Here is a 24101-nt window from a genome sequence, read left to right on the forward strand (position 1 = left end):
TAGCCCGCCGGAGATCATCAACCAGGGCGACCAAGGCAGTTTCAGTCCCATGATGAGGCCTGAATCCCGACTGAAAGGGATCCAAATGGTGCGCTTCTTCCAGGTGTGCCTGGAGTTGTTCAGCAACCACTCGCTCAATCACCTTGCCCAAGAATGGAACATTTGAGACTCGGCGATATGTAATAAGACACCAGACTCAAGTTATATTAGCCGAGGCATGGAGCTAGACGTTATGAAGCAAACAGCACCCCCAGACTTGTGGTTTCCTTTATATGCCAAAACATTTGACCCCAAAGTCCCACTTGTTGAGGAAAATTGCCTTTGAGAAGGAATGCTTAACCCTCATCTCCACTATCTTTAATTACTTTTTGCACAGCTGAGGGGGGAAATACCATTAAGGAGTATTTGCAGGAGAAAAATAGGAAGCACAGCATAGGATGATGGAGGCACCTCCCTCTCCCGCTGGGCCTTCTCATTTATGACTACATTTCGATCCCATCCGTCTTCTGAAGCAAGTGCCCTCCCAGAGTTATTGGAGTACAACTCCCATCATGCCTGACCTCAAGAGCTCAAGGCAGTGTGCATCTTTATTTTCCATTTATTCAACCCTGTGAGTAGATTTGGCAGAGATAAAGCGATACTTTTTGAAGGGACGCAGTACACTTTGCAACCATGTGCTGAATGGAACCTAAACCTCCCCAGGCTACGTGGAGCACTCTATCCAGGGCACTCTGCCTCACCGGCAAACACAGGTTTAGTAATGCACGATTGCCTATAGATCAAGGGATGGTGTGGCCCACCACCCGCTGTTGGACTTCAACTCCCATCATCCTTTGCCAACCCCTGATACAGACTATGGCAGATTCTGAGTTCTACTTGGCTCCAACAGGACTCACAGACCCGGAATCAGTCTGAATGACCTTGTGTATTGGGAGTTAACAAAAATAGCTTTGTGGGTGAACCAATGCACGTTGTTCTTTCTTTTTCCCCACATCACTCCAGAGCAGAAGACTGTGATCAAGCGATAGCATCTCCCGTTCCTTTCCACCTCTCAACTTTGCCTCAGGGACACAGTGTGAGAGAGGCCTCAGGGGACCACAGCCAAAAGAAAGGGTAAAGCTTCTCCGTGAAGGAGGCCCTCAAGGTGAAGAGTGTTTCTGAACTACAAGGGTCGGAGAACGTCACCCGCCCTGCCTCATAGTCCAAGCTAACAAGAATCCTGCGGGTGGGAGTCTCTGTCTCTGCCACATTTGCTGGCGTTGCAGGAAGGAGCTGGTAGGGCCCCAACTCCACAGCCCAAACCCCATGTTCTGGTTGAAGTACCACAGGCCTCTTCCTTTCCACAGATTCCTGAGCTACACCAAGGGCCCAACCGCAGCGGCCTTTCACATCTACCAGCCATTGGTGGCGGCCGCTCAAGAAGCCCTCAGAGCCCAGCACACAGAAGGAGGGGTGGAATCTTCTAGAAGTGTCGAGGTAAGGTGGGAAGCCATCCCTGTGGCTCACAGTCCTCCGGTCAGCTGAAATCGCCAGGTTCGGATGAGCTGAATCGGGATCCAAGGTGATGATCTCTGTAATAACACAGAGGAATGTGTGCCTCTATCTACATCACATATGAAGTGCATGCACAGATAAGATCTTTCACTCTAGATTATTAATAAAAAGAGAAACTGGCTGCCCAGCTTAGTATTATTGCGCTCGCTCCAATTCCCTGAGCGATGAGACGTTTCAGCAGTGCAGTGCTTACTATGTTTGGATTCCATTGGAAGGAGGTTACTGGAGGCATTTATATTTTTACATCTAAATAGGGTTGTTTTTCAGCTGGAACTCATCGGAGGCACCCCTAAAAGTGGCTGTGGTGCCCCTAAAAGCTCAACAACTTAGGGTTGTCCACCCCACCCTCCCACTATATATAAGAAGTCTGGTGACTTCTTTCAGTGTATCTGAAGAAGTATGCATGCACACGAAAGCTTATACCCAGAACAAACTTAGTTGGTCCCTAAGGTGCTACTGGACAATTTTTTAATTTATTTCATCCCCAAAATGTGAGAGTTCCTGCACCTCTTTTTCTAGAAAAAAAGCACTGCATATAAATACAAGTCTCGCCTTCCGAACACATTACATTCTCAGGAAATTGCTTGTAAAGGCAAAGATTTTCTTAACGAGACAACAATTTCCCTGGATTCCTATGTGGAAATTTCTAATGCGTTCCCGGCCATGGAGTTTTGACCCCGAAACGAACAACTAAACAAACAGGGACAACCCTCTGAAACCTTGCAAAAGGCAAACAAGGAAGGAGGAAATGATCTTACTTGTCCAATCTACCTACTCCCCTTTCTGCCATGGTTTCATGGTTGCTGCCGCAAACCAGCAAAACAAAAAATTAAGGCTTGCTCAAGGCCAGTTATTTGTTTACCGTGCTACATGCAGATTCAACTGTTTGGATATCTGAATCTGTAGGGTGTATAGCGAGGCTTAGGGTACTAATTCCTCATGTTTGGATAAGTGGATTTTTTGTATAATGGAAGCGGTATAGTAATCCCTGGCATGCTTTTGTCTCTATACCCGTTCTCCTGACCACTCTACACTAAAAACCCAACTCCACCTGAACTTATTCAATGTCCATTGTAAAAAAAAAGGGGGGGGAGGAGACCTTCCTCCCATCCCTTCCTTGGAAGTACCATTTCTAGGATATAACTAACATCACCAATGCTACTATTAACATAGAAAGAGCCAAAGGCAGGACACAGGCATTGTGGCTAGTTCCAATTGATAGCCACTGATGTTCCATGAATGACTAATGTTTTGGTTTTTTTTTAAACCAGCCAAGTTGTGGCCTTCACTGCCTCTTGTGGCAGCGAGTTCCACAGTGCACCTGCATGTTGTTGCGCAAAGAAGTTAGTGTGAAGTACTAACCTCTCATCTCGTTCATATGCTCCCACAGGGCAGTCTTCTTCCGAGAGAGATGGGAAATTCTCTCTTCCAATTCCATGGTGGACACCGGCGACCATTTTGGAAAGCTCCAGTTTTTGCACCTACCACGAAAGAGAGAGAAAAATCAGGTTGCTTCTGGGCACATAATCCTGTTTGGCAGAAACTCTGAGCTGTATTCAACTACAGAGCAGACGCACTGAAATTGAAGCGACGACACGGGTGGCGCTGTGGGTTAAACCACAGACCCTAGGACTTGCCGATCAGAAGGTCGGCGGTTCGAATCCCCGCAACGGGGTGAGCTCCAGTTGCTCGGTCCCTGCTCCTGCCAACTTAGCAGTTCGAAAGCACGTCAAAGTGCAAGTAGATAATAGGTACCGCTCCGGGGGGGAAGGTAAACGGCGTTTCCGTGCGCTGCTCTGGTTCGCCAGAAGCGGCTTAGTCATGCTGGCCACATGACCCAGAAGCTGTACGTTCTTTATTGGCCAATAAAGCGAGATGAGTGCCCCAACCCCAGAGTCAGCCACGACTGGACCTAAAGGTCAGGGGTCCCTTTATCTTTAAATTAACAGCATCTATTTATTTCAACGGGTCTGCTTTGAGCATGACTGAAGGTAGATACAAGCTTACAAGCTTCTCGGGCTAGTTGTTGACAGAATGAATCACACTTACAACCACAGTTGCTTACCTCTTCATGAGGCTCCCAGCATCCTAAAGGAGGGAAAGAAATGGAGAGAAAGCAGAATTTTAAGGGGTGCCCTTTCACAGTATCATAATTCACAACTCAAAATTCCTCCAGGAACTATGTGGTAGGGTGGGGTGTAACGTATGAACTGGGCTCTCGCTGAAGTCTAATTTTGTGGCGGGACGGCTTATTAAATTTGTATATTTGTATTCTATTGCTTTTGAGTGCTTCCAGACGACCTATTTACCAAGCCTTCTTTCCAATCTGTTTGCAGGGAGTTTAGAGGCTGCTGCACCGAAGCACGTCTTATACTGTGCTCCTAGTAAGTTAGCAAAAATGTGTAAGACAGGTACAAATGTCTGTTGGAAATGTAAAGAAAAAGAAGGCACCTCCTATCATATGTGGTGGACATGTAAGGTAATAAAAGTATTCTGGGAAATGATATACATTGAACTGAAAAAAAAAGGTTTAAAATAACTTTTTTATAAAAAACAAACCAGAGGCTTGTCTATTAGGAATTGCGGGTGCTGGAATTCCAAGGGCGCAGAAAAGACTTTTTATGTATGCGAAGACAGCTGGACGGATGTTGTTAGCCCAGAGATTGAAAGAAGATAAAGTCCCTACCAGAGAAAAATGGCAAATCAAGTTGTTGGACTATGCCGAAATGCCAAAACTGACCATTATGCTCAGGAACCAAGAAGACCAGAACTTTAAGAAAGAATGGGGGAAATTTATAATTTATCTTGGAGACCACTGTAAACAGATGAAAACGTTAGCAGGATTGCAATAACACTCGCAATGTAGCAAGTACTATGGAGATAAAGGACTTGTATAAAATATGGACTATTGAAAAGATGCAATAGAAAAGGTTTAACAACAGAACCCAAGGAGGGGAAGGTGGGGAATCCAGAGATTCGAGGGAATCTTGTCATTTTGGGTGTGTTGTGGTATGATTATAAACTTAAATATGTAAAACCAAATAAAAATTAATTTTTAAAAAAGTAAAAATAAAAATAACTTATAGTTGTGTTTTCCAGGAAGTTTCATTATAATAATAATAATAATAATAATAATAATAATAATAATAATAATAATAATAATTTATTATTTATACCCCGCCCATCTGGCTGGGCCTCCCCAGCCACTCTGGGCGGCTTCCATAAAAACCAAAGATACAGTAAAATATCACACGTTAAAAACTTCCCTGAACAGGGCTGCCTTAAGATGTCTTCTGAATGTCAGGTAGTTGTTTATCGCTTTGACATCTGCTGGAAGGGTGTTCCACAGGGCGGGCGCCACTACCGAGAAGGCCCTCTGCCTGGTTCCCTGTAGCTTTGCTTCTCGCAATGAGGGAACCGCCAGAAGGCCCTCAGCGCTGGACCTCAGCGTCCGGGCAGAATGATGGGGGTGGAGACGCTCCTTCAGGTATACTGGACCGAGGCCGTTTAGGGCTTTAAAGGTCAGCGCCAACACTTTGAATTGTGCTCGGAAACGTACTGGGAGCCAATGTAGGTCTTTCAAGACCGGTGTTATATGGTCTCGCCGGCCACTCCCAGTCACCAGTCTAGCTGCCACATTCTGGATTAGTTGTAGTTTCCGAGTCACCTTCAAAGGTAGCCCCACGTAGAGTGCATTGCAGTAGTTGTACATTAACAGATCTTGTACACCATTCTCTCGAAACAGAAGCACCTTCTGTTTTCAATGTTCCCAAAGCGCTTGGCATTGGAGTATGCAGTGGCTTAAAAACTCTCCCTTTCATGCTGACGGCCAGCTCCAAGACGCTGGAGAGAGGAACCCTGCAGCAAAAATGGCAATGTGTCTTCAAGCCCACTCCCTGCACAAAAGACGCTGAACCACCAGCCGCTGCTTTTACCTTGAGGAGCTCAGTATCTGGCCGCTGACAAATTTGCTCCAGCTCAACTATCAGTCCTCGTAGAAGCGGCGCCCCCTGCAGGATCTTGCTCTCGTTCTCCTGCTGCCTTCTCTCCAGCTCGCTGGCCACTTCCGAAAGCCCCTGTAGGGCATGGCTCTCCCTGTCCTGCAGGGTCTTCCTTAACTGCTGGAACACGCGGGCAGTTCTCTGCCTCTCGGCTTCCGCACGACCCTGCGGAGGAAGGAACGGGAAACGGTGCCACTCCAAAAGGGTAAGGACAGGTAACATCGAAAAGCACCTTTTCTCCTTGCTTGCTGCAGCAAAACCAGAGTATCGGAGTCGAGTAAATTCAGCAATGCTCCTGGATACCAGTCGCTGGAAAATACAGGAGGGCGCCCTTTTGCTTGAATCCTCCTTGCTGGGCTTCCCACAAGCAACTGCTCAGCTGCTGTGAGGACTGTGGCTCAGTGGTAAAGTATCCGGCTTGCATACGAAAGATTCCAGGTGTCAGCTAACAACCTTACACCATGCATTTGCCACCATGTCTAGTTTGGGTCTTATGCCTGGGGTTTTGCTTACATCTATGGGACACGGGTGGCGCTGTGGGTTAAACCACAGAGCCTAGGGCTTGCCGATCAGAAGGTCGGTGGTTCGAATCCCCGCAACAGGGTGAGCTCCCGTCGCTCTGTCCCTGCTCCTGCCAACCTAGCAGTTCGAAAGCACGTTAAAGTGCAAGCAGATAAATAGGTACCGCTCCGGCGGGAAGGTAAAGAAGGTAAACGGCATTTCCATGCCCTGCTCTGGTTCACCAGAAGTGGCTTAGTCATGCTGGCCACATGACCCGGAAGCTGTACGCCGGCTCCCTTGGCCAATAAAGAGAGATGAGCGCCGCAACCCAAGAGTCAGTCATGACTGGACCTAATGGTCAGGGGTCCCTTTACCTTTAAGGCAGGCATGGGCAAATTCGGCCCTCCAGATGTTTGGGGACTACAACTCCCATGATCCCTAGCTAACAGGACCAGTGGTCAGGGATAATGGAAATTGTAGTCCCAAAACATCTGGAGGGCCGAGTTGACCTATGCCTGATGTAAGGTTTGGGCTGAGGACTATACTCTACATCCTACCCCGGTCTGAAATGCAGCAACCCTGCTTTTTGCCTCGACTTTCCCAGCAACAGTGTTTCCCAAACTTGGGTCTCTGGCTTTTTTCGGATTACAACTCCCATCATCCCTAGCTGGCAGAACCAGTGGTCAGGGATGATGGGAACTGTAGTCCAAAAGCAGCCAGAGACCCAAGTTTGGGAAACCGTCCCCTACAAGGTACGGATTGGGGTCACTGTGTGCTATCGATTCAGCAGCACAACTGCTCTCTATTTGTGTAGCCTAGACTGGCATTTGCCTCTTAATTGCTAGGTATATACATACGTGTGCCACCCAGAGTTACACATTTTGATCTGTGGCACCATTGCTTCAAGAGCTGCTGTTGCTATTTGTCGCCCCAGCTGGTCTGACAGCGTTTACTGGATGGACATACACATTCTGACACAAAATGTGCCTCTTTTCTAAGTGATGTCACTCAAGCCCTCAAGGAGCATCTCCAACCCCATCGTTCTGCCCAGACACTGAGGTCCAGCTCCGAGGGCCTTCTGGCGGTTCCCTCACGCGAGAAGCCAAGTTACAGGGAACCAGGCAGAGGGCCTTCTCGGTAGTGGCGCCCGCCCTGTGGAACGCCCTCCCACCAGATGCCAAAGAACTAAACAACTATCTGACTTTTAGACGACATCTGAAGGCAGCCCTGTTTAGGGAAGCTTTTAATATTTGATGAATTATTGTGTTTTTAATATTGGATTTGGATTTGATATCCTGCTTTATCACTACCCGAAGGAGTCTCAAAGCGGCTAACATTCTCCTTTCCCTTCCTCCCCCACAACAAACACTGTGAGGTGAGTGGGGCTGAGAGACTTCAGAGAAATGTGACTGGCCCAGGGTCACCCAGCAGCTGCATGTGGAGGAGCGGAGACGTGAACCCGGTTCCCCAGATTATGAGTCTGGGGTCGCTCTTAACCACTACACCACACTGGCTCTCTGTTGAGAGCCACCCAGAGTGGCTGGGGAAACCCAGCCAGATGGGCGGGGTAATAATAATAATAATAATAGTAATAATAATAAAGACAGCTTTGCCTAAGAAGGCGAACTTACCAGCAGCATCTCCAGCCTCTTCCCTTGGTTCACTGCAAGGACCTCCCTGCTGTCCCTCTCGCTTTTCAACAAGGCCAGGTGGCGCTGAAACTGGGCCTGCCAAAAGCAAAGAGCAGATGGGTGTTCAAGGCTTAGGGAGTGGGCAGTTCTGGGTTTCTGCATCGTTCTTCTGCCGTAGGCTCCCTCCATAGGCATGAGCAAGGCAAGCAGATCTTAGGCAGTTCTAGGATGCCCAAACACTCCTGAGAGGTGTAGGACCTCAAGCTTCCTTACAAGGTAGGCACTCTTTCCTGCAAGGTTCTAGTTCTAGGTTCCTGTAAGCGCCTGGTAGGAGGATCCTGAAAACCCATTTCAGGCAATGGCGAGGCTCCTGAAATGTGAACCCTCACAAAGCCTTCCATCTCAAAATGCCCTGTGACTGCAGGTCGTAGGCAAGTTTCTAAGAGCCAAAGTGCAGTCCAAACAGAAACAGTGCAAACAGAAACAGTAGCCAAACAGCCTGTTTTAACTTGAAAAATCCACTGGAGGGGCAGAGGCTGAGAGTGGAAGAAGCAGGTGGAGGGGAAAATAAATGCTTTAACTCTTTTCCCCACCAGCCATTTCCCTACTACAAAACCACCCCTGAGAAACTTCTTTCCTGCACAGGGTTTCAAATGCATGCTTGCGTGCATCACGTGGTTTTTTTAATGCCTCAAGTTATGAAATAAAGAAATATGGAAATGATGTCAAATTAAGTAACTGGGAGTGGGGAGCCTAACTGAAAATAAAAGCAAAATGCGAAGCTCGAGTACATTGGGCTTGTGCTGGGAGGAGCCCGTTGCTTCGATGTCAGCAGGAAAAAGCCAGGAATACTTGCGTGCCCCACTGCAGCTAGGGCAGGGGGTGGGGGAACTCACAGGCCACAAGATGTTGCTGGATTACACCTCCTATCCTCCCGGATCACTGGCCATGCTAGCTGGAGCTGAAGGGGACAGGAATCCATTAACATCTGCTGCACACCAAGCTCTTACTGCTTGCAGAAGTACAGTGGTACCTTGCGTTACAAACGCTTCAGGTTACAGACACTTCAGGTTACAGACTCCGCTAACCCAGAAATAGTGCTTCAGGTTAAGAATTTTGCTTCAGGTTGAGAACAAAAATTGCACACTGGCGGCGCGGAAGCAGCAGGAGGCCCCATTAGCTAAAGTGATGCTTCAGGTTAAGAACCGTTCAGGTTAAGAACGGACCTCCGGAACGAATTAAGTACTTAACCCAAGGTACCACTGTACAGTAGTTTTTGCAGCCCGTGTTCCCCTGTTTAGGTGTGGAAACAGATCCTCAATGAGTCTGATTTCGCTACAGTTACTGTGCATGCAGAGATCTTTTTTTAAAAAAGCTAGAAAACTTTGGTGTTTAGAGGGGCGAGATAAGAGCTGGACTCTGCTCTTCCTCCCGCCAAACAGATGAATGGCTAGATTTTAGCTTGCTTTTAGCATTCATTCTGTTCTGGCGTAGGATAAGAATAGGCAGTGTGTTGGGCGATGGAAAGGAAGTAGGCAGTGAACTATAGTTCTGCATATTTACATTCAAGTGCACTTAACGGCACAGGGAAGTTTTTAGTGTGTGACATTTTAATGTATTTTTAATCTTTGTCGGAAGCTGCCCAGAGTGGTTGGGGAAACCCAGCCAGATGGGCGGGGTACAAATAATAAATTATTATTATTATTATAGACAGGGAACTTGTGGCCTTCCATTTCTTGTTGCATGCCAGCTCCCGTCAGTCCCAACCAGCATGGCCAATGGCCAGAGATAATGGAAGTTGTAGTTCAGGAGCATTTGCATGGCCACATTTGTCCCCCACTTCTAAGTTAAGAGTCAAGATACATTCAGCCTGGCTCAGATATTTAACCGCCACAGCAGGTGCAGGGAACCCCTGGCTCTCCAGATGTTGCTAAACTACAGCTCCCATCAGTCCCAACCAGCATGGCCAATGAGCAGGCATGATGGGAGTTGTAGTTCAGGAACATTCGCAGGGCTGAAGATTCCCCAAAAGCTGCTCTAGAAACAGGGAAGGATATTTATGAATACGATCTTGGACTGCTGGCGTTTTGTGGATTCATGTTTTTCATACAATATACAAATCTTTATATGGACACTATAAATTATATGTAATGGTATATATATCTACGTAAAGCTGATAAGTGTGAAGTCTTAGGATAGTACAGTGGTACCTCGGGTTAAGTACTTGATTCGTTCCAGAGGTCTGTTCTTAAACCTGAAAGCACAACTTTAGCTAATGGGGCTTCCTGCTGCTGCCGTGCAATTTCTGTTCTCATCCTGAAGCAAAGTTCTTAACCCGAGGTACTATTTCTGGGTTAGCGGAGTCTGTAACCTGAAGCGTATGTAATCTGAGGTACCACTGTATATGATGTAACTTTAGCTATACACTGAATGTGTCGTGTGTGGTTCTTTTATTGTTTCGATACATAAAGCAATAAGGAGGGATACTGCCATTCTTAAGAAATCCTTTGCGTGCAAAATGCACCCCCCAATCTCTCACCTCGCCCCCCCTTCAAAAGCAAAATAATGTTTTGTTTTTAATGCAAGTATCTCGTGAACAGAGATCACTAGAGCAAACGCACCCCGAGCTACGATCCTTCCCACTATTCTGAGGCTTGACAACCATATGTCAGGAGTGCTCTGATGGTGTTTCCTGCTTGGCAGGGGGTTGGACTCGATGGCCCTTGTGGTCTCTTCCAACTCTATGATTCTATGATTCTGGGTTGCGTGCAAAGCTCGCCTTACTCACGAGTAGCCCTACTGAAGGCAATGAACTTGACTGATTGCGGGCGGCGGGGGGAGTTATTCCTTCCGACGGGAACTTCGTGGGAAGGCGCCGCTGCTCTCGCTGCCTTTACCTTGTACTCCTCGGCTGCCTCGTCCGCGGGGACCACCGCGTGAGATCGGTGCTCCTTGGATCTGTCGCAGACCACGCAGATGAGAGCCTCGTCCGCCCGGCAGAACAACTTCAGCGGCTCCTGGTGCTGTCGGCAAACCGGCCCCGATCCTGGGCTGCTGCTGCGGGCGGGCGGCGGGGAAGGCGCGCCCGGAGAGGCGCCGGGGAGCTCGGCCAGCTCCTTGGCCCTCTCGGCCACTTTGCCCAGCTGCGCGTTGGGCCGGAGCTTCCCGGAGCGGGACCTCTTCCTGCACTGCGGGCAGGGGAAGCAGCTGTCGCCCAGGCCGCTCCAGTAGGCGGTGATGCACGCGCGGCAGAAGTTGTGCTCGCAGCTCAGGATCACCGGGTCGCCGAAGTAATCCAGGCAGATCGGGCAGAAGAGCTCTTCCCGCAGGGCGCGGGCGGCGGCGGCGGCGGCCATGGAGGAAGGAGGAAGAAGCAGCGCTTTTTTGCAAGGGCCCGGCTGGCACCGCCTGCCTCTATCTTGCTCAGACGTGGAAAAATAAACAACCGCCACCCAAAACCGAAAGTAGGCGGGGAGAAAGCCAAAAGTGGGTGTGCACGATAAAAGGAAACTCGGGGAGGGGGGGGCCGCGTGGAAGCTAAATACGTGGCTATTTCTACACCGCTTACTGCATGAGACATTATCTCCAAGGAGTGTACATAAAGTAAAGCAGGCGCGGGGAAAATTTTGGCCCGCAGACGTCGCTGGACTACAGTTCCCACCATCCCACGGCATTGGCCCGTGCTTGCTTGCTTGCTGGGGCTGTTGGGAGTAATAGTTCAACAACACCTGGCAGGCCACAGGTTTTCCCCCAGCCTGGAGTAAGGGGCAGATCCACAAGAAGCAGAGAATCCTGGGAACTGCCGTTTCCCCCTCAAATAGTTCCAATTCCTGGTACCCTTAAACTACAGTTCCCAGAATTTTTGGGGGTGGTTGTTATGGGCTTCAAATGTGTGTGCGCTATAGTGTGTGGAGCTACCCCAAAGTAACGGGCAACTTAAAACAGCAATACTAAGCTTATATATACAAAGGTTAAAAGTAAAGGGACCCTTGACCATTAGGTCCAGTCGTGGACGACTCTGGGGTTGTGGTGCTCATCTCGCTTTATTGCCCGAGGGAGCCGGCGTACAGCTTCTGGGTCATGTGGCCAGCATGACTAAACCGCTGCTGGCGAACCAGAGCAGCGCACAGAAACACCTGTGTATCTGAAGAAGTGTGCTTGCACACGAAAGCTCATACCAAGAACTAACTTAGTTGGTCTTTAAGGTGCTACTGGAAGGAATTTTTTTGTTTTGACTATGGCAGACCAACACGGCTACCTATCTGTAACAGAAACGCCGTTTACCTTCCCGCTGAAGCGATACCTATTTTTCTACTTGCACTTTGACGTGCTTTCGCACTGCTAGGTTGGCAGGAGCAGGGACCGAGCAATGGGAGCTCACCCCGTTGCGGGGATTCGAACCGCTGACCTTCTGATCGGCAAGTCTTAGGCTCTGTGGTTTAACCCACAGCACCACCTGCGTCCCCATACAAAGGTTACATTTATACAAATTAATAGAGATAAATCTCAATTCCTTCACCTGATCCCTTTCCCACTCCCCTGTGTCTCCCTGTTGCAGCAGCCTGGCTTTTGCCTATGCTTTCACCCACCCAGTTCCCCACCAAGTTCCCCAAACTTACAACCACAACAGCTCACCGTGGAGAGGAACCCCGGAAAGTGTTGACACCCCCCCCCCCGGTCTCTCCGTCTCTGGGTTTGCTTTTTATGGACAAGCAGAGTATTGGAGGAAGCTTCCTCAGGCTGCCTGCAGCTGTGGCCCAAGCAGTGGTCAGCTGCACTCCCCAAAGCCAGTTCCAGGCTAGAGCCAGTTTGGGCAAGTTTCCCAGGGGGTCCTCAGGTTGGGGAAAGGTCACCCCCCCCCCCTAAATACTACCAGTTGCGTTTTTGGCCTTTGGCTGCTTCTGCTCCTCCAGCTGCTTTTCAGTTACAGTGGTACCTCATAGTAGATCCACCAAAATTACAGTGGTACCTCAGGTTACATACGCTTCAGGTTACAGACTCCGCTAACCCAGAAATAGTGCTTCAAGTTAAGAACTTTGCTTCAGGATGAGAACAGAAATCGTGCTCCGGTGGCGTGGCGGCAGCAGGAGGCCCCATTAGCTAAAGTGGTGCTTCAGGTTAAGAACAGTTTCAGGTTAAGAACGGACCTCCGGAACGAATTAAGTACTTAACCCGAGGTACCACTGTAATGGACATGATTAACTTAGGTCCATTAATTTCAATGGTTCTGCTCTCAGAATAATTTATTTGGCTGTAGCCCTTGTTCTTGTTCCTTTGTTCTCGTGCTACAACAGGCGTTTGGAATCAACCTCAAGCAGTTTGCACCTGGAGGTGATGGACCAAGAGACCCCCACCTGGGCTGCAGGTCTGAGTAAACCTACACTTCACTCCAGCCTTTTGCTAGAGCAATTCTTTCATGCCTTGCCTACCGCTAGGTCTTCTTAAGCAGTGAGCTGCCCATGATCCTAATCAACAAGGTTGCATCTTGAACTTTTAGGGGTGCTTGAGAGGGACATCTCTGTTGGGGGCGGGAGGGAAGGGTTAGGGCTGCTCTCTTTCCCCGTACACCTCTTTCACAATTTGCAGCCCTTAATCTCTCCTGCAGGGGCCGTTAAGCCCATGTTTTGCATGTTCAAAATCCACATTGCATGTTCAAAAATGCAATAGTAAGAAAGACTTAAAAGGAATTGACTTAAAAGGAAGATGTAATTCCAAACATTTATTTTACACTTCATCTTGGCATGAAAACCTCTTAAATCTGCATAGTTAACCTTGCCGGTGGATACATTCCCAACTCTGCATTATCGCCAGGAGTGAAAAAGAAAGAAAATTATTTTAGACAACATTTTGACTACAAAGACCAAATTTCTCTCTTTAAAAAAAATATTGATGGGACAACAAGCTCAGGCGTTCAAATCCTTTTCCGAATGGTGTGTGCCAACAGTCTCTGGAGTGCATTCGCATGGATAAATTTAGTGTAAAAAGCAGATAGCCGCAGGCGAAGACTTTTCCACAATCGCAGCAACACTGTTGTGTGAATTACTTGTGGGTGGCTGCGGCTCCATGGGCAGCCTGGCTCACATATTTATTCCCTCTGTGTGAATGCATCCCATGGGAGAGTGAGAACAAGTTGCCTGGAGAAGGTTTTGAACAGCTGAACCCATCAAGCATACTGTGTGTGGCTATCAAGACTGGCACTCCGTGGTTGGGTAAGGGTATATCGTAACGGTTCCACAGCTTCTGCAGCGGTAAAGGCTGGCATTGAACCTTGTTGGTGATAAAATATCCCTTCTCTAAACTTGTGAAGGTGGCATGTCAGCCCATGGAGGCTTCTGGAGTCCAGCTGGTGACCCCAAGTGTTCAAAATCAAGTCAGTGTGCCGACCCAATGCCACCCTTCATCTTGCCGCAAGACAGGCCCCATCGCAGAACTGGGTGTCTCAGAACCGCACAGAGCTTCCAACTTTCCCCAGTCTTCCGTATCTTCTCAGTCTTGTAGTTAATCCACCTACGCAGTGTAAGGCTAATTTCTGCCAGTCCTCACTACTCAGGTGGTTCAGGAGACAATTCCTGCCTCACAGGCATCTTCCGGAGGGCTGACTTGGCCTGTTCTATTTGCTCCAGCTCGGAATGCAGCAAGGAAATCTGTGACAAAAAAAGGAGAAAGTTAAACACGCAGATGAAGTATCACTGCTACCAGTGAAATAAGGAGGGCCTTGGCTGTTACTAATACAGACTTATTCCCCCACAAGTTCATACCCAAAGGATGTCACAAACACGTATTTATGCTATTTCGTTTGCTGAAACTTGCAGTATAATCCTATGGACATCAGCTCCAAGAAACAGTTTATGGTTGAATAGCAAAGCACAGGACAGATATACTATTATAACAGAAGAAAATTATAATGAGTCTCTGTGTCCTTTCCACAGCAAAAAGACTGATACTGATGAACTGGAAAAATAAAATTGGATTGAAGACTTCTACAAACTTGCAACATATGAGCAACTTGCATATAAATGCAGACTTGCCATGGACAAATTCAATGATATTTGGAATCCATTCTTACACCAGGTTAAGATCTGGTGAAGTACAATAACAACCTTGTAAAGTATAGTTTGGGGTTTTTCCCCCTCCCCCCCTTTACTTCCCCTTCTACTGTTTCTATTTCTCTTTTTCTCTCTTTTATTTACATCTTGCCATGTTTAGTGCACATATAACTATGTACTTTTTGAACTTTCAATAAAGATCTTAAAAGAAAAAGAAAATTATAATGAGGAATATTTTTTTGTCGAAAGCCTAAAATGAAAGGGGGGGAAAAGTAATGTTTTCCAGAACAATAATGAAGTATTTCAAAAATACCCATATGGTCTTTTTTTGGTGACACTCAAAAGGTTTGTTTCTCTCCAACCAAACCATAGTACCACTTGCAGTTTCGTTCGGCGAAAATAAAGTCACAAGTTTGGGCTCAGACAATGCAATAAAGTTGCAAAGAAGCAACTTTTGAGCCACACCGTCCAGATTGCCACTTGCTCATGTTGCACAATTAAACATAAGTAAAACGACCCCTTACCATTAGGTCCAGTCGTGACCGACTCTGGGGTTGCGGTGCTCGTCTTGCTTTATTGGCCGCGGGAGCCGGCGTACAGCTTCCGGGTCATGTGGCCAGCATGACTAAGCCGCTTCTGGCGAACCAGAGCAGCGCAAAGAAACGCCGCTTACCTTCCCGCCAGAGCGGTACCTATTTATCTACTTGCACTTTGAGGTGCTTCCGAACTGCTAGGTTGGCAGGAGCAGGGACTGAGCAACGGGAGCTCACCCCGTCGCAGGGATTCGAACTGCCGACCTTCTGATTGGCAAGTCCTAGGCTCTGTGGTTTAACCCACAGCGCTACCCATGTCCCACAATTTACCCCCACAACATTACCTGTTGTTTAATGTGGTGTGCAACCATAGCCACCTCCCATAGCAGTTAATACCTTTTGCTGGTGATCCAGTTTGGCTTTTGGGGAGACCTGCTCCTGATATCTGGCCCCTTGAACGCGTACGGTGAGATCTGCCAGCTGCTGCTCCAGTTTCTTTTGCCGAGATGCAAATTTGAGGAGCTCCTTTTGGGGATCAACCAATCCCTATGGTGAGAGAAGCGTCACAGGTTCAATGCATGATATACATTTAAAAGAACCTCCTTCTAAACCTCCTTGAAGTTACTCCCTGAAAGGTGGCCATAATCCTCCCACAATGCATTTCACCTGGTCACCACTGTTACAAGAATTTTAAGGTCTCAAATGTAGAATATTGACAAATGCACACATATCTAAATATATAAACCATGTATTTGAAATAGTAACGGTAAAGGGACCCCTGACTGTTAGGTTCAGTCGTGGCCGACTCTGGGGTTGCGGCGCTCATCTCGCTTTATTGGCCGAGGGAGCCGGCGTACAGCTTCCGGGTCATGTGGCCAGCATGACTAAGACGCTTCTGGAGAACCAGAGCAGCGCACGGAAACGCCGTTTACCTTCCCGCCGGAGCGGTGCCTATTTATCTACTTGCACTTTGATGTGCTTTCGAACTGCTAGGTTGGCAGGAGCTGGGACCGAACAATGGGAGCTCACCCTGTCGCAGGGATTCGAACCGCCAACCTTCTGATCAGCAAGCCCTAGGCTCTGTGGTTTAACCCACAGCACCACCCGTGTCCCGTCTGAAATAGTACAGGAGAGCAATTCTGATGCCATTTTTACTCTCCCAATGACCTCAAATGTTCCTCTGCAATAAGGGAGGAAAAATGGGGAAAGCCTTCCCATTGTCTTTTGGCTTGCAAATCCTGTCTTAAGGGCACATTTGTGTATGAACAGGGTGAACCTATGAACCGGATTCAGGATCTAAAAGTATTTACCATCACAAAAGAATGGCTGGACTGCCCAGATAATGCAATCAGTGACCATTATCAGACATCCTGTCAGGCAGGATTTCTGCTGTAGATGGCCTCCTTCTGTGATGTATTTATGATGTTTCAGGAGGTGGTGGTCTTGGGCTACTGGGCGGGCAATTTCAAAAGTCTATATAAGGGCTTGTGCAGCATTTTTCAGGGTTCTCAACCCTCCTGCAGGTGGTGACCCTATTGCAACAGTTCCTTGAATAAAGATCAGGCTTACTAGCCGCTTTGCTTCTCAATATAACTCTGCTTGGCCTCTGTTTTCTTCTACCAATAGGGAACCCACTTAAGGACTCTATATGGGCTCCGGAATACCCCATATGGGAAAGGGAGCAGGGTTTTTTCTTATAACACCACCTTTCTTTGGTTTTCTTATGAACCTGTCTCCTTGAACCAAGCAGTTGCCCCAACGTGGGTCTTACCTGCAGATCCACATAGATGGCAGTGTGCTCGTGCCCCTTCGCAGCCACACAACTTGCAGGTAGTTCTGCTCCCTCGATACCTGAGAGGAGTTTCAGAGTTCCAGCCAAGGACAAAGTCTGCAGGGGTTCTCGATAAGTCTCATATACGCCACGGGGAACTGCCTCTGGGCAAACCAGATACACTAGGGACAGACACAGAGATTTTAAAATACAGGCACTGTCCTCAGACAATCAAAGGAATCAGCCAATTGGAGGGAAGGGGCACCAGTTATACCTTCTATCACAGGTATCCCCAAATTCGGTCCTCCAGATGTTTTGGGACTACAATTCCCATCATCCCTGACCACTGGTCCTGTTAGCTAGGGATGATGGGAGTTGTAGTCCCAAAACACCTGGAGGGCTGAGTTTGGGGGTACCTGCTCTATCAGGAGTGAGGGAACTATTTTTCTATCCCAGTGACCACATTTCCTTAGTAAGCCCTTGTGCAAAATGAACAGTTTTCCACACAGCAGACATCTGAAGAGGTCTTACCTGTTGGCCGAGCTTTGGTCAGCTGGTAAGTTGCCCTCAGGGCACGGACAGCTCTAATGACTTCCTGTACTAACAGGAAGTTTGCCTCTTCGTCGGGATGACGCCAGTGAGCCTAGAAATGTGGAGGAGGGGGAAACTGTCTTGCTTATGATAATATTTTATTGTCTTGCTAATTATGCCGTTTTAAATGCGCATTTTATATTTAACTTCACTTAGCAATGTTTCCTTTGGAATTTTTAAGATTTTTTAAAAACTTTGTTTGTGTTAAATATGTATTCTGTAGCTGACCTCCTTTGTAATGTTTTATTTTGAAATCTTTAAGACAATATTTTAGTTTCCTGTTAATTATGTTTCTTTGACTGTATATGCTATATTTGACTTTCTTCAGCAATGTTTGATTCTGGATTGTTTTATTGATGTTTAATATGCTGTAAACCGATTTGAGGTTTTTCTTAAAAATATAAGGCGGTATAGAAATTGGGGGGGGGGGGCAACTTGAAAAGATCCTTCTTTCCTTGTAGAATTAGAACCATGCCTGCACCATACCTTTAAAGTTCACTATTGTATTTCGTATTTAGTTCGTGAAACTTGTATATTGTAGGAAACCTTACACCAATTTAAGTGTCATGCCTTTCCCCAAAGAATTGTGGGAGCAGCAGTTTATTAATGGGGCTGAGATTTGTTAGGAGATGCCTATTCCCCTCACAGAGTTACAATTCTCAGAGTGGTTTAATTATCCAGTCCCTTTCCCAGGGAACTCTGGGAATAACTGTTCCAGTTTGTGAACACTTTTCAGAAGCCGAACATCCAATGCGGCTGTTGGCTATTGTTTCCGGGGTGCCTGCACCAATCGGAAGCTGTGCCTTGGTTTTTGAACATTTTGGAAGACAAATGGACTTCCTGAACTGATTAAGTTTGGCGCTTTTGTTTCTGCTATTTATTTTGTGTTTTTGCTTTTGAGGCTTTTTCAATTTATTTGTTTTCGTGACTGTGTGGAACCCAGTTCAGCTACTGATTGATTGACTGATTGATTGACTGATAGATTGTGTGACTGTGGAAATGGATAAAAGTCCCCCATCCAAACAATGACTATCATCAGTGCAGGTAAGATTTTTTATTATTATTATCATCATCATCTACAATACTGTCTTATTTATGTTATAGGACAGTACATTGATTATTGCTTTCATTTTATGGATCAATGGTGTCGTTAGATAATAAAATTCATGTTAAATCGCTGTTTTAGGGGTTGTTTTTAAAAGTCTTGAAGGGCATTACTTTCTATGGGAAAGCCTGCCTTGGTTTGGAATGCTTTGGTTTTGGAACAGACTTCCGGAACGGATTAAGTTTGAGAACCAAGGTACCACTGTACTCCAGGCTTATGAAGTAAACTTGTACAAGCACTTATGGAAAATGCACATGTGAGCCCTGAATCACTTTGAAATGCCCCCCCCCATTTTAACACATTTCCTTCTTTCAGGTCCCCGGAAACGCCCTCACCAGTTGCTCCGCACTGGGATATCTGGCCACGCAGATACTGGGAGGAGACTGGGAGCCGATCCTGGGGAGGCGCTGCCACAGTTCCTCTGTGAGGAAAGGCATAAAGGGAGAAAGGAGGCGCAGAGCCACGTCTGCACAACTGTGCAAGGTCCGACGGGTGGAGAGAAGCCGAGACGGATCCCCGCTCCTCAATATGGGCTTCACAGACTCCTGTGGATGAAAAACAGGCACGTTACCATCGTCTGGGAAGAGAGATGCTTTCTGAAGATCCAACTCCATGCCGGGGTTGGGAAGCTGCGGCCCTCCAGATGTTGACAAACTACAAATCCCATCGCTCCTGATCGTCATCCAGGCTAGCTGGAGCTAATAGGAGTTGTAGTCCCGTAATATACTAAGACATCTACTTCTGCTTCATTGACTATGCAAAAGCCTTTGACTGTGTTGACCACAGCAAACTATGGCAAGTTCTTAAAGAAATGGGAGTGCCTGATCACCTCATCTGTCTCCTGAGAAATCTCTATGTGGGACAAGAAGCTACAGTTAGAACTGGATATGGAACAACTGATTGGTTCCAAATTGGGAAAGGAGTACGGCAAGGCTGTATATTGTCTCCCTGCTTATTTAACTTATATGCAGAATTCATCATGCGAAAGGCTGGGCTGGATGAATCCCAAGCCAGAATTAAGATTGCCGGAAGAAATATCAACAACCTCAGATATGCAGATGACACAACCTTGATGGCAGAAAGTGAAGAGGAATTAAAGAACCTTTTAATGAGGGTGAAAGAGGAGAGCGCAAAATATGGTCTGAAGCTCAACATCAAAAAAACGAAGATCATGGCCACTGGGCCCATCACCTCCTGGCAAATAGAAGGGGAAGAAATGGAGGCAGTGAGAGATTTTACCTTCTTGGGCTCCATGATCAGTGCAGATGGTGACAGCAGTCACGAAATTAAAAGACGCCTGCTCCTTGGGAGAAAGGCGATGGCAAACCTAGACAACATCTTAAAAAGCAGAGACATCACCTTGCCAACAAAGGTCCGTATAGTAAAAGCCATGGTTTTCCCAGTAGTGATGTATGGAAGTGAGAGCTGGACCATAAAGAAGGCTGATCGCCGAAGAATTGATGCTTTTGAATTATGGTGCTGGAGGAGACTCTTGAGAGTCCCATGGACTGCAAGAAGATCAAACCTCTCCATTCTGAAGGAAATCAGCCCTGAGCGCTCACTGGAAGGACAGATCGTGAAGCTGAGGCTCCAATACTTTGGCCCCTCATGAGAAGAGAAGACTCCCTGGAAAAGACCCTGATGTTGGGAAAGATGGAGGGCACAAGAAGAAGGGGACGACAGAGAATGAGATGGTTGGATGGTGTTCTTGAAGCTACCAGCATGAGTTTGATCAAACTGCGGGAGGCAGTGGAGGACAGAAGTGCCTGGCGTGCTCTGGTCCATGGGGTCATGAAGAGTCGGACACGACTAAACGACTAAACAACAACAATATACTAAGGGCCTCATGAAGCATCTGTAAATGGTTCAGCATGGGGTGTGTGGGAATATTTTCCTTTACCTTTCCTTTACTTTGAGGTAACCTGTTGGAGGGCACATGCAAGCAAGGGGTGGGAAGAGAGCCAAAAAAAAAAAGGATGGAAGACATAAAATGAGCCTGCTGGATCACACCAATGGCTAATCTAGTCTAGCATCCTTTTCTCATCGTGGCCGACCAGATGCCTGTGGGAAACCTGCACCCAGAGAATGGGGCCTTCTCTGCAGTGGCCCCCTGTCTGTGGAATGCTCTCCCCAGGGAAGTTCGCCTGGCGCCTTCATTATATACCTTTAGGTGCCAGGCAAAAACGTTCCTTTTTAACCAGGCCTTTGGTTGACCTGATTGACATCCTATACCCTTTAAAAATGTGACTACAGTGGTGCCTCGGGTTAAGAACTTAATTTGTTCTGGAGGTCCGTTCTTAACCTGAAACTGTTCTTAACCTGAGGTACCACTTTAGCTAATGGGGCTGCCCACTGCCGAGCAATTTCTGTTCTCATCCTGAAGCAAAGTTCTTAACTCGAGGTGCTATTTCTGGGTTAGTGGAGTCTGTAACCTGAAGCGTCTGTAACCCGAGGTACCACTGTATGTGTGTGTGGGGGGGGTGTTATTGTTTTTATTTTGATTTTATATATTGTGATCTTTTCTATGAACCGCCCTGAGACCTCCGGGTATAGGGCGGTGTATAAATTCTAATAATAATAATAATAATAATAATAATAATAATAATAATAATAAGCTGCACATGAGTGAAATAGCACTCTGCCACTCCCAACATTCTATTCTTTCTTTTTCTGCGCTCCATATTCTCTTTCTGCCGCCACCTCTCTCTAACTCTCTCTTTCTTTCTCCATGCCCTCTTTCCCCCACAATCATCCTTGCTACCCACAATAAATCAACACCTGCTTCAGCGTATAGAGCACCCAGATTACTCAAAGCCTCACCTCCGGTGAAAAATCTCATGGAAAATATGAGAACCAGAATCATGCTCCCTAGACCAGCCTTTCTCGAACTGTGGGTCCCCAGATGTTGTTGAACTACAACTCCCATTATCCCTAGCTAGCAAGGCCAGAGCTCAGGGATGATGGGAGTTGTAGTCCAACAACATCTGGGGACCCACAGGTCGAGAACCGCTGCCCTAGACGATGCCCACCTGTATCCTGACCTGCAAGCTTTTCACTTCTCAGGCTACGATCTAGTCCTGCCCATCTCACTCCCAGAGAGGTGGTAGGAATCTGAACCCACAGGCAGAGCTCACCAAGTAGTTATCGCAGAAATCGTGCAGCCAGAAAAGATGGACCGAGGACGCGACTGAATGCAGTTCGTACCCTTCAAACCTCCGGGCACAATCTTCCACTGTATGGTAGAGACGACTGAGGATCCAGCGCTCCATCGGGGAGCTAGGGAAGACCTGGAGGAAGAGGCAAACGAGTGGCAGAAGTATTCCAGTGTATTAAAATTTCTACCCCACCTTTCTTCTCTCATGCAACTCAAGACAGAGGCCATAAAGTTCCTAGCTGTCTCCCATCAAATCACTGGCCAGACCCATTGCAAGGTGACTGCATCACTTGCCTGCAGACTAAGCCCTGTGTTTTCCTTTATTTCTCCCCTTCTCCCACATTGCTCACAGGCCCATAATGACAGAAAAGGTGAGAGCTGGAATGAATGCTGGAAATGGAAGCAGGCGGAGCACAGAACTGTAAAAACTTCAGCCCTCAGCGCTGCTGCTTTGCATTACATTTTAGGGTGGTAGCTAACAAAGTTCACCAGCACGCCTGGTGAAATTAACAAACCTAAGTTAGTCACGTCCAATAACTTCACTCTGGAGCAGGACTAGCATTGGACACAACCATTAGTGTATACATGGCAAAATATTTAATACAGAGCACGTTTTGACACAGCCTTCTGCAAGCAAGTGCACTCCAGGTGTCGTCAGACTACAACTCCCATCCGTCCCAGTCAGAAGGGCAAAGTCAGGGAATACAGGAGTTGGAGTCCGGTTGGGGTACCAGATTGCAGAAGGCTGTTTTAACATAAACATGTTGTTAGGTACGTCTTCCTGAAGATCTAGCTGTGCTAGTCTCTTGCAGCAAAAGCAAAGTCTCTTGTAGCACCTTAAAGAATAATCCAATTTATTGTGACATTTGCAGGGACTGAATAGCTAGTTACACGTAGGAGGGAGTGCAAATTTACATTGGGAGACCTGCATGACTCTGGGCAATTTCGTAGTATGTAGCCCTAAGAGAGGACTATATAGTACTCACAATACTTGACCCGATATTTTCTAACAGATGGCTGGAAAAATTCACGAGCGAAGAAATCGCCCAACTACCTCGGTTCCCATGCTGCACTGTCCTTAAGGCTGCTTAGACCTCCCTAGAGTCCTTCCTTCTTGCCCTGTGGCCTGTTCCGGGTGTAGTGCCAAACCACGGTTTAGCATTCTGTGAATGAGCATTGCTGAGGCTGCAGGCTTTTGTGCTCCCCTCTCCTAATGCACAGATTGCGCCTGAATGTCGGAGGGGAGTTTTGCTGTCACGCACATCCTACTTCATTCATTCTCATTCATATCTACAGTCATACCTCGGGTTGAATGTGCTTCGGGATGAGCGCGTTCGAGTTGCGCTCCGTGGCAACCCGGAAGTACTGGGGAGCGTTACTTCTGGGTTTCGCCGCTTGTGCTTGCGCATGCGCAGACGCTCAAAATGACGCCACGTGCATGCACAGAAGCCAACGCGTGCGTGCGCAAACGTGTCGTCACTTGTTACGTTTGCTTCTAGATGTGAACGGGGCTCCAGAACGGATCCCGTTCGTATTTAGAGGTACCACTGTATCTATCTATCTATCTATCTATCTATCTATCTATCTATCTATCTATGTATTTATTTTTCTATATAAATTTTCTGTTTTACAATTTAAAATATTCATTTAAACAACCTTAAAATATCAATGACTTCCCTTCTCCTTCCACGGTTCATTTTGCATATCATAAATGCCTACATATTTTACATATTACGTCCATCAGAACTTATTTACACTGTTGAATTTATCTTAACGTTTTCAAGTGTACACAATTCCCCCCCCCATATATTCAATAAACATTTTCCAATATTCTCTAAACGTATTTTCTTCTTGTTCTCTTATTCTATATCAGGGGTCAGCAAACTTTTTCAGCAGGGCACTGGTCCACTGTCCCTCAGACCTTGTGGGAGGCCAGACTATATTTTGGGGGGGGGGGAATGAACGAATTCCTTTGCCCCAAAATAACTCAGAGATGCATTTTAAATAAAAGGGCACATTCAACTCATGTAAAAACACACTGATTCCCGGACCGTCCACGGACCAGATTAAGAAGGCGATTGGCGGGATCTGGCCCCCGAGCCTTAGTTTGCCTACCCATGTTCTGTATATTAAGTCCGCAAGCTGCACGTATTCCATCAGTTTAAGTTGCCATTCTTCTTTAGTTGGAACCTCGCTCATTTTCCATTTTGGGGC

At 47.1% G+C, this 24101-nt stretch overlaps 2 protein-coding genes across 5 annotated transcripts in view; both read right to left on the reverse strand.

Moving 5' to 3' along the window:
- Positions 1-580: 580 nt before the first annotated feature.
- On the reverse strand, positions 581-11155 carry LOC310701460 (E3 ubiquitin-protein ligase TRIM39-like). Its single transcript, XM_083492361.1, has 6 exons — positions 10585-11155; positions 7688-7783; positions 5490-5720; positions 3620-3642; positions 2917-3035; positions 581-1571 (listed from the first exon to the last, which is right to left on the reverse strand). Exons 1-6 carry the CDS (start codon positions 11041-11043, stop codon positions 1063-1065), a joined length of 1437 nt encoding a protein of 478 aa, XP_083348487.1. The 5' UTR covers positions 11044-11155; the 3' UTR covers positions 581-1062.
- Positions 11156-13391: 2236 nt separating this feature from the next.
- Positions 13392-24101, reverse strand: part of VARS2 (valyl-tRNA synthetase 2, mitochondrial) — a 39072-nt gene continuing 28362 nt past the window's right edge. For all 4 annotated transcript variants that reach the window (XM_083491292.1, XM_083491290.1, XM_083491291.1 and 1 more), the window contains exons 25-30: positions 21868-22020; positions 19069-19278; positions 17569-17680; positions 17038-17219; positions 15663-15812; positions 13392-14331 (exon numbers count right to left, since the gene is read on the reverse strand). In XM_083491292.1, the coding sequence (XP_083347418.1) occupies positions 14230-14331; positions 15663-15812; positions 17038-17219; positions 17569-17680; positions 19069-19278; positions 21868-22020 (909 nt within the window). In that variant the 3' untranslated portion in view covers positions 13392-14229. The remainder of the gene's footprint in view (positions 14332-15662; positions 15813-17037; positions 17220-17568; positions 17681-19068; positions 19279-21867; positions 22021-24101) is intronic.

Source organism: Podarcis liolepis (genome assembly GCF_965112155.1).
Source record: "Podarcis liolepis genome assembly, chromosome: 2".
Classification (NCBI taxonomy): domain Eukaryota; kingdom Metazoa; phylum Chordata; class Lepidosauria; order Squamata; family Lacertidae; genus Podarcis; species Podarcis liolepis.

Coding starts and splice junctions, on each gene's coding strand:
- LOC310701460 (XM_083492361.1), bottom strand. CDS start 11,043: ATGGCCGCCGCCGCCGCCGCCCGCGCCCTGCGGGAAGAGCTCTTCTGC. Junction 7,784..10,584: donor AGGCAGCCGAGGAGTACAAG/GTAAAGGCAGCG, acceptor TGCTTTTGGCAG/GCCCAGTTTCAGCGCCACCT. Junction 5,721..7,687: donor AGAGGCTGGAGATGCTGCTG/GTAAGTTCGCCT, acceptor CTTCCTCCGCAG/GGTCGTGCGGAAGCCGAGAG.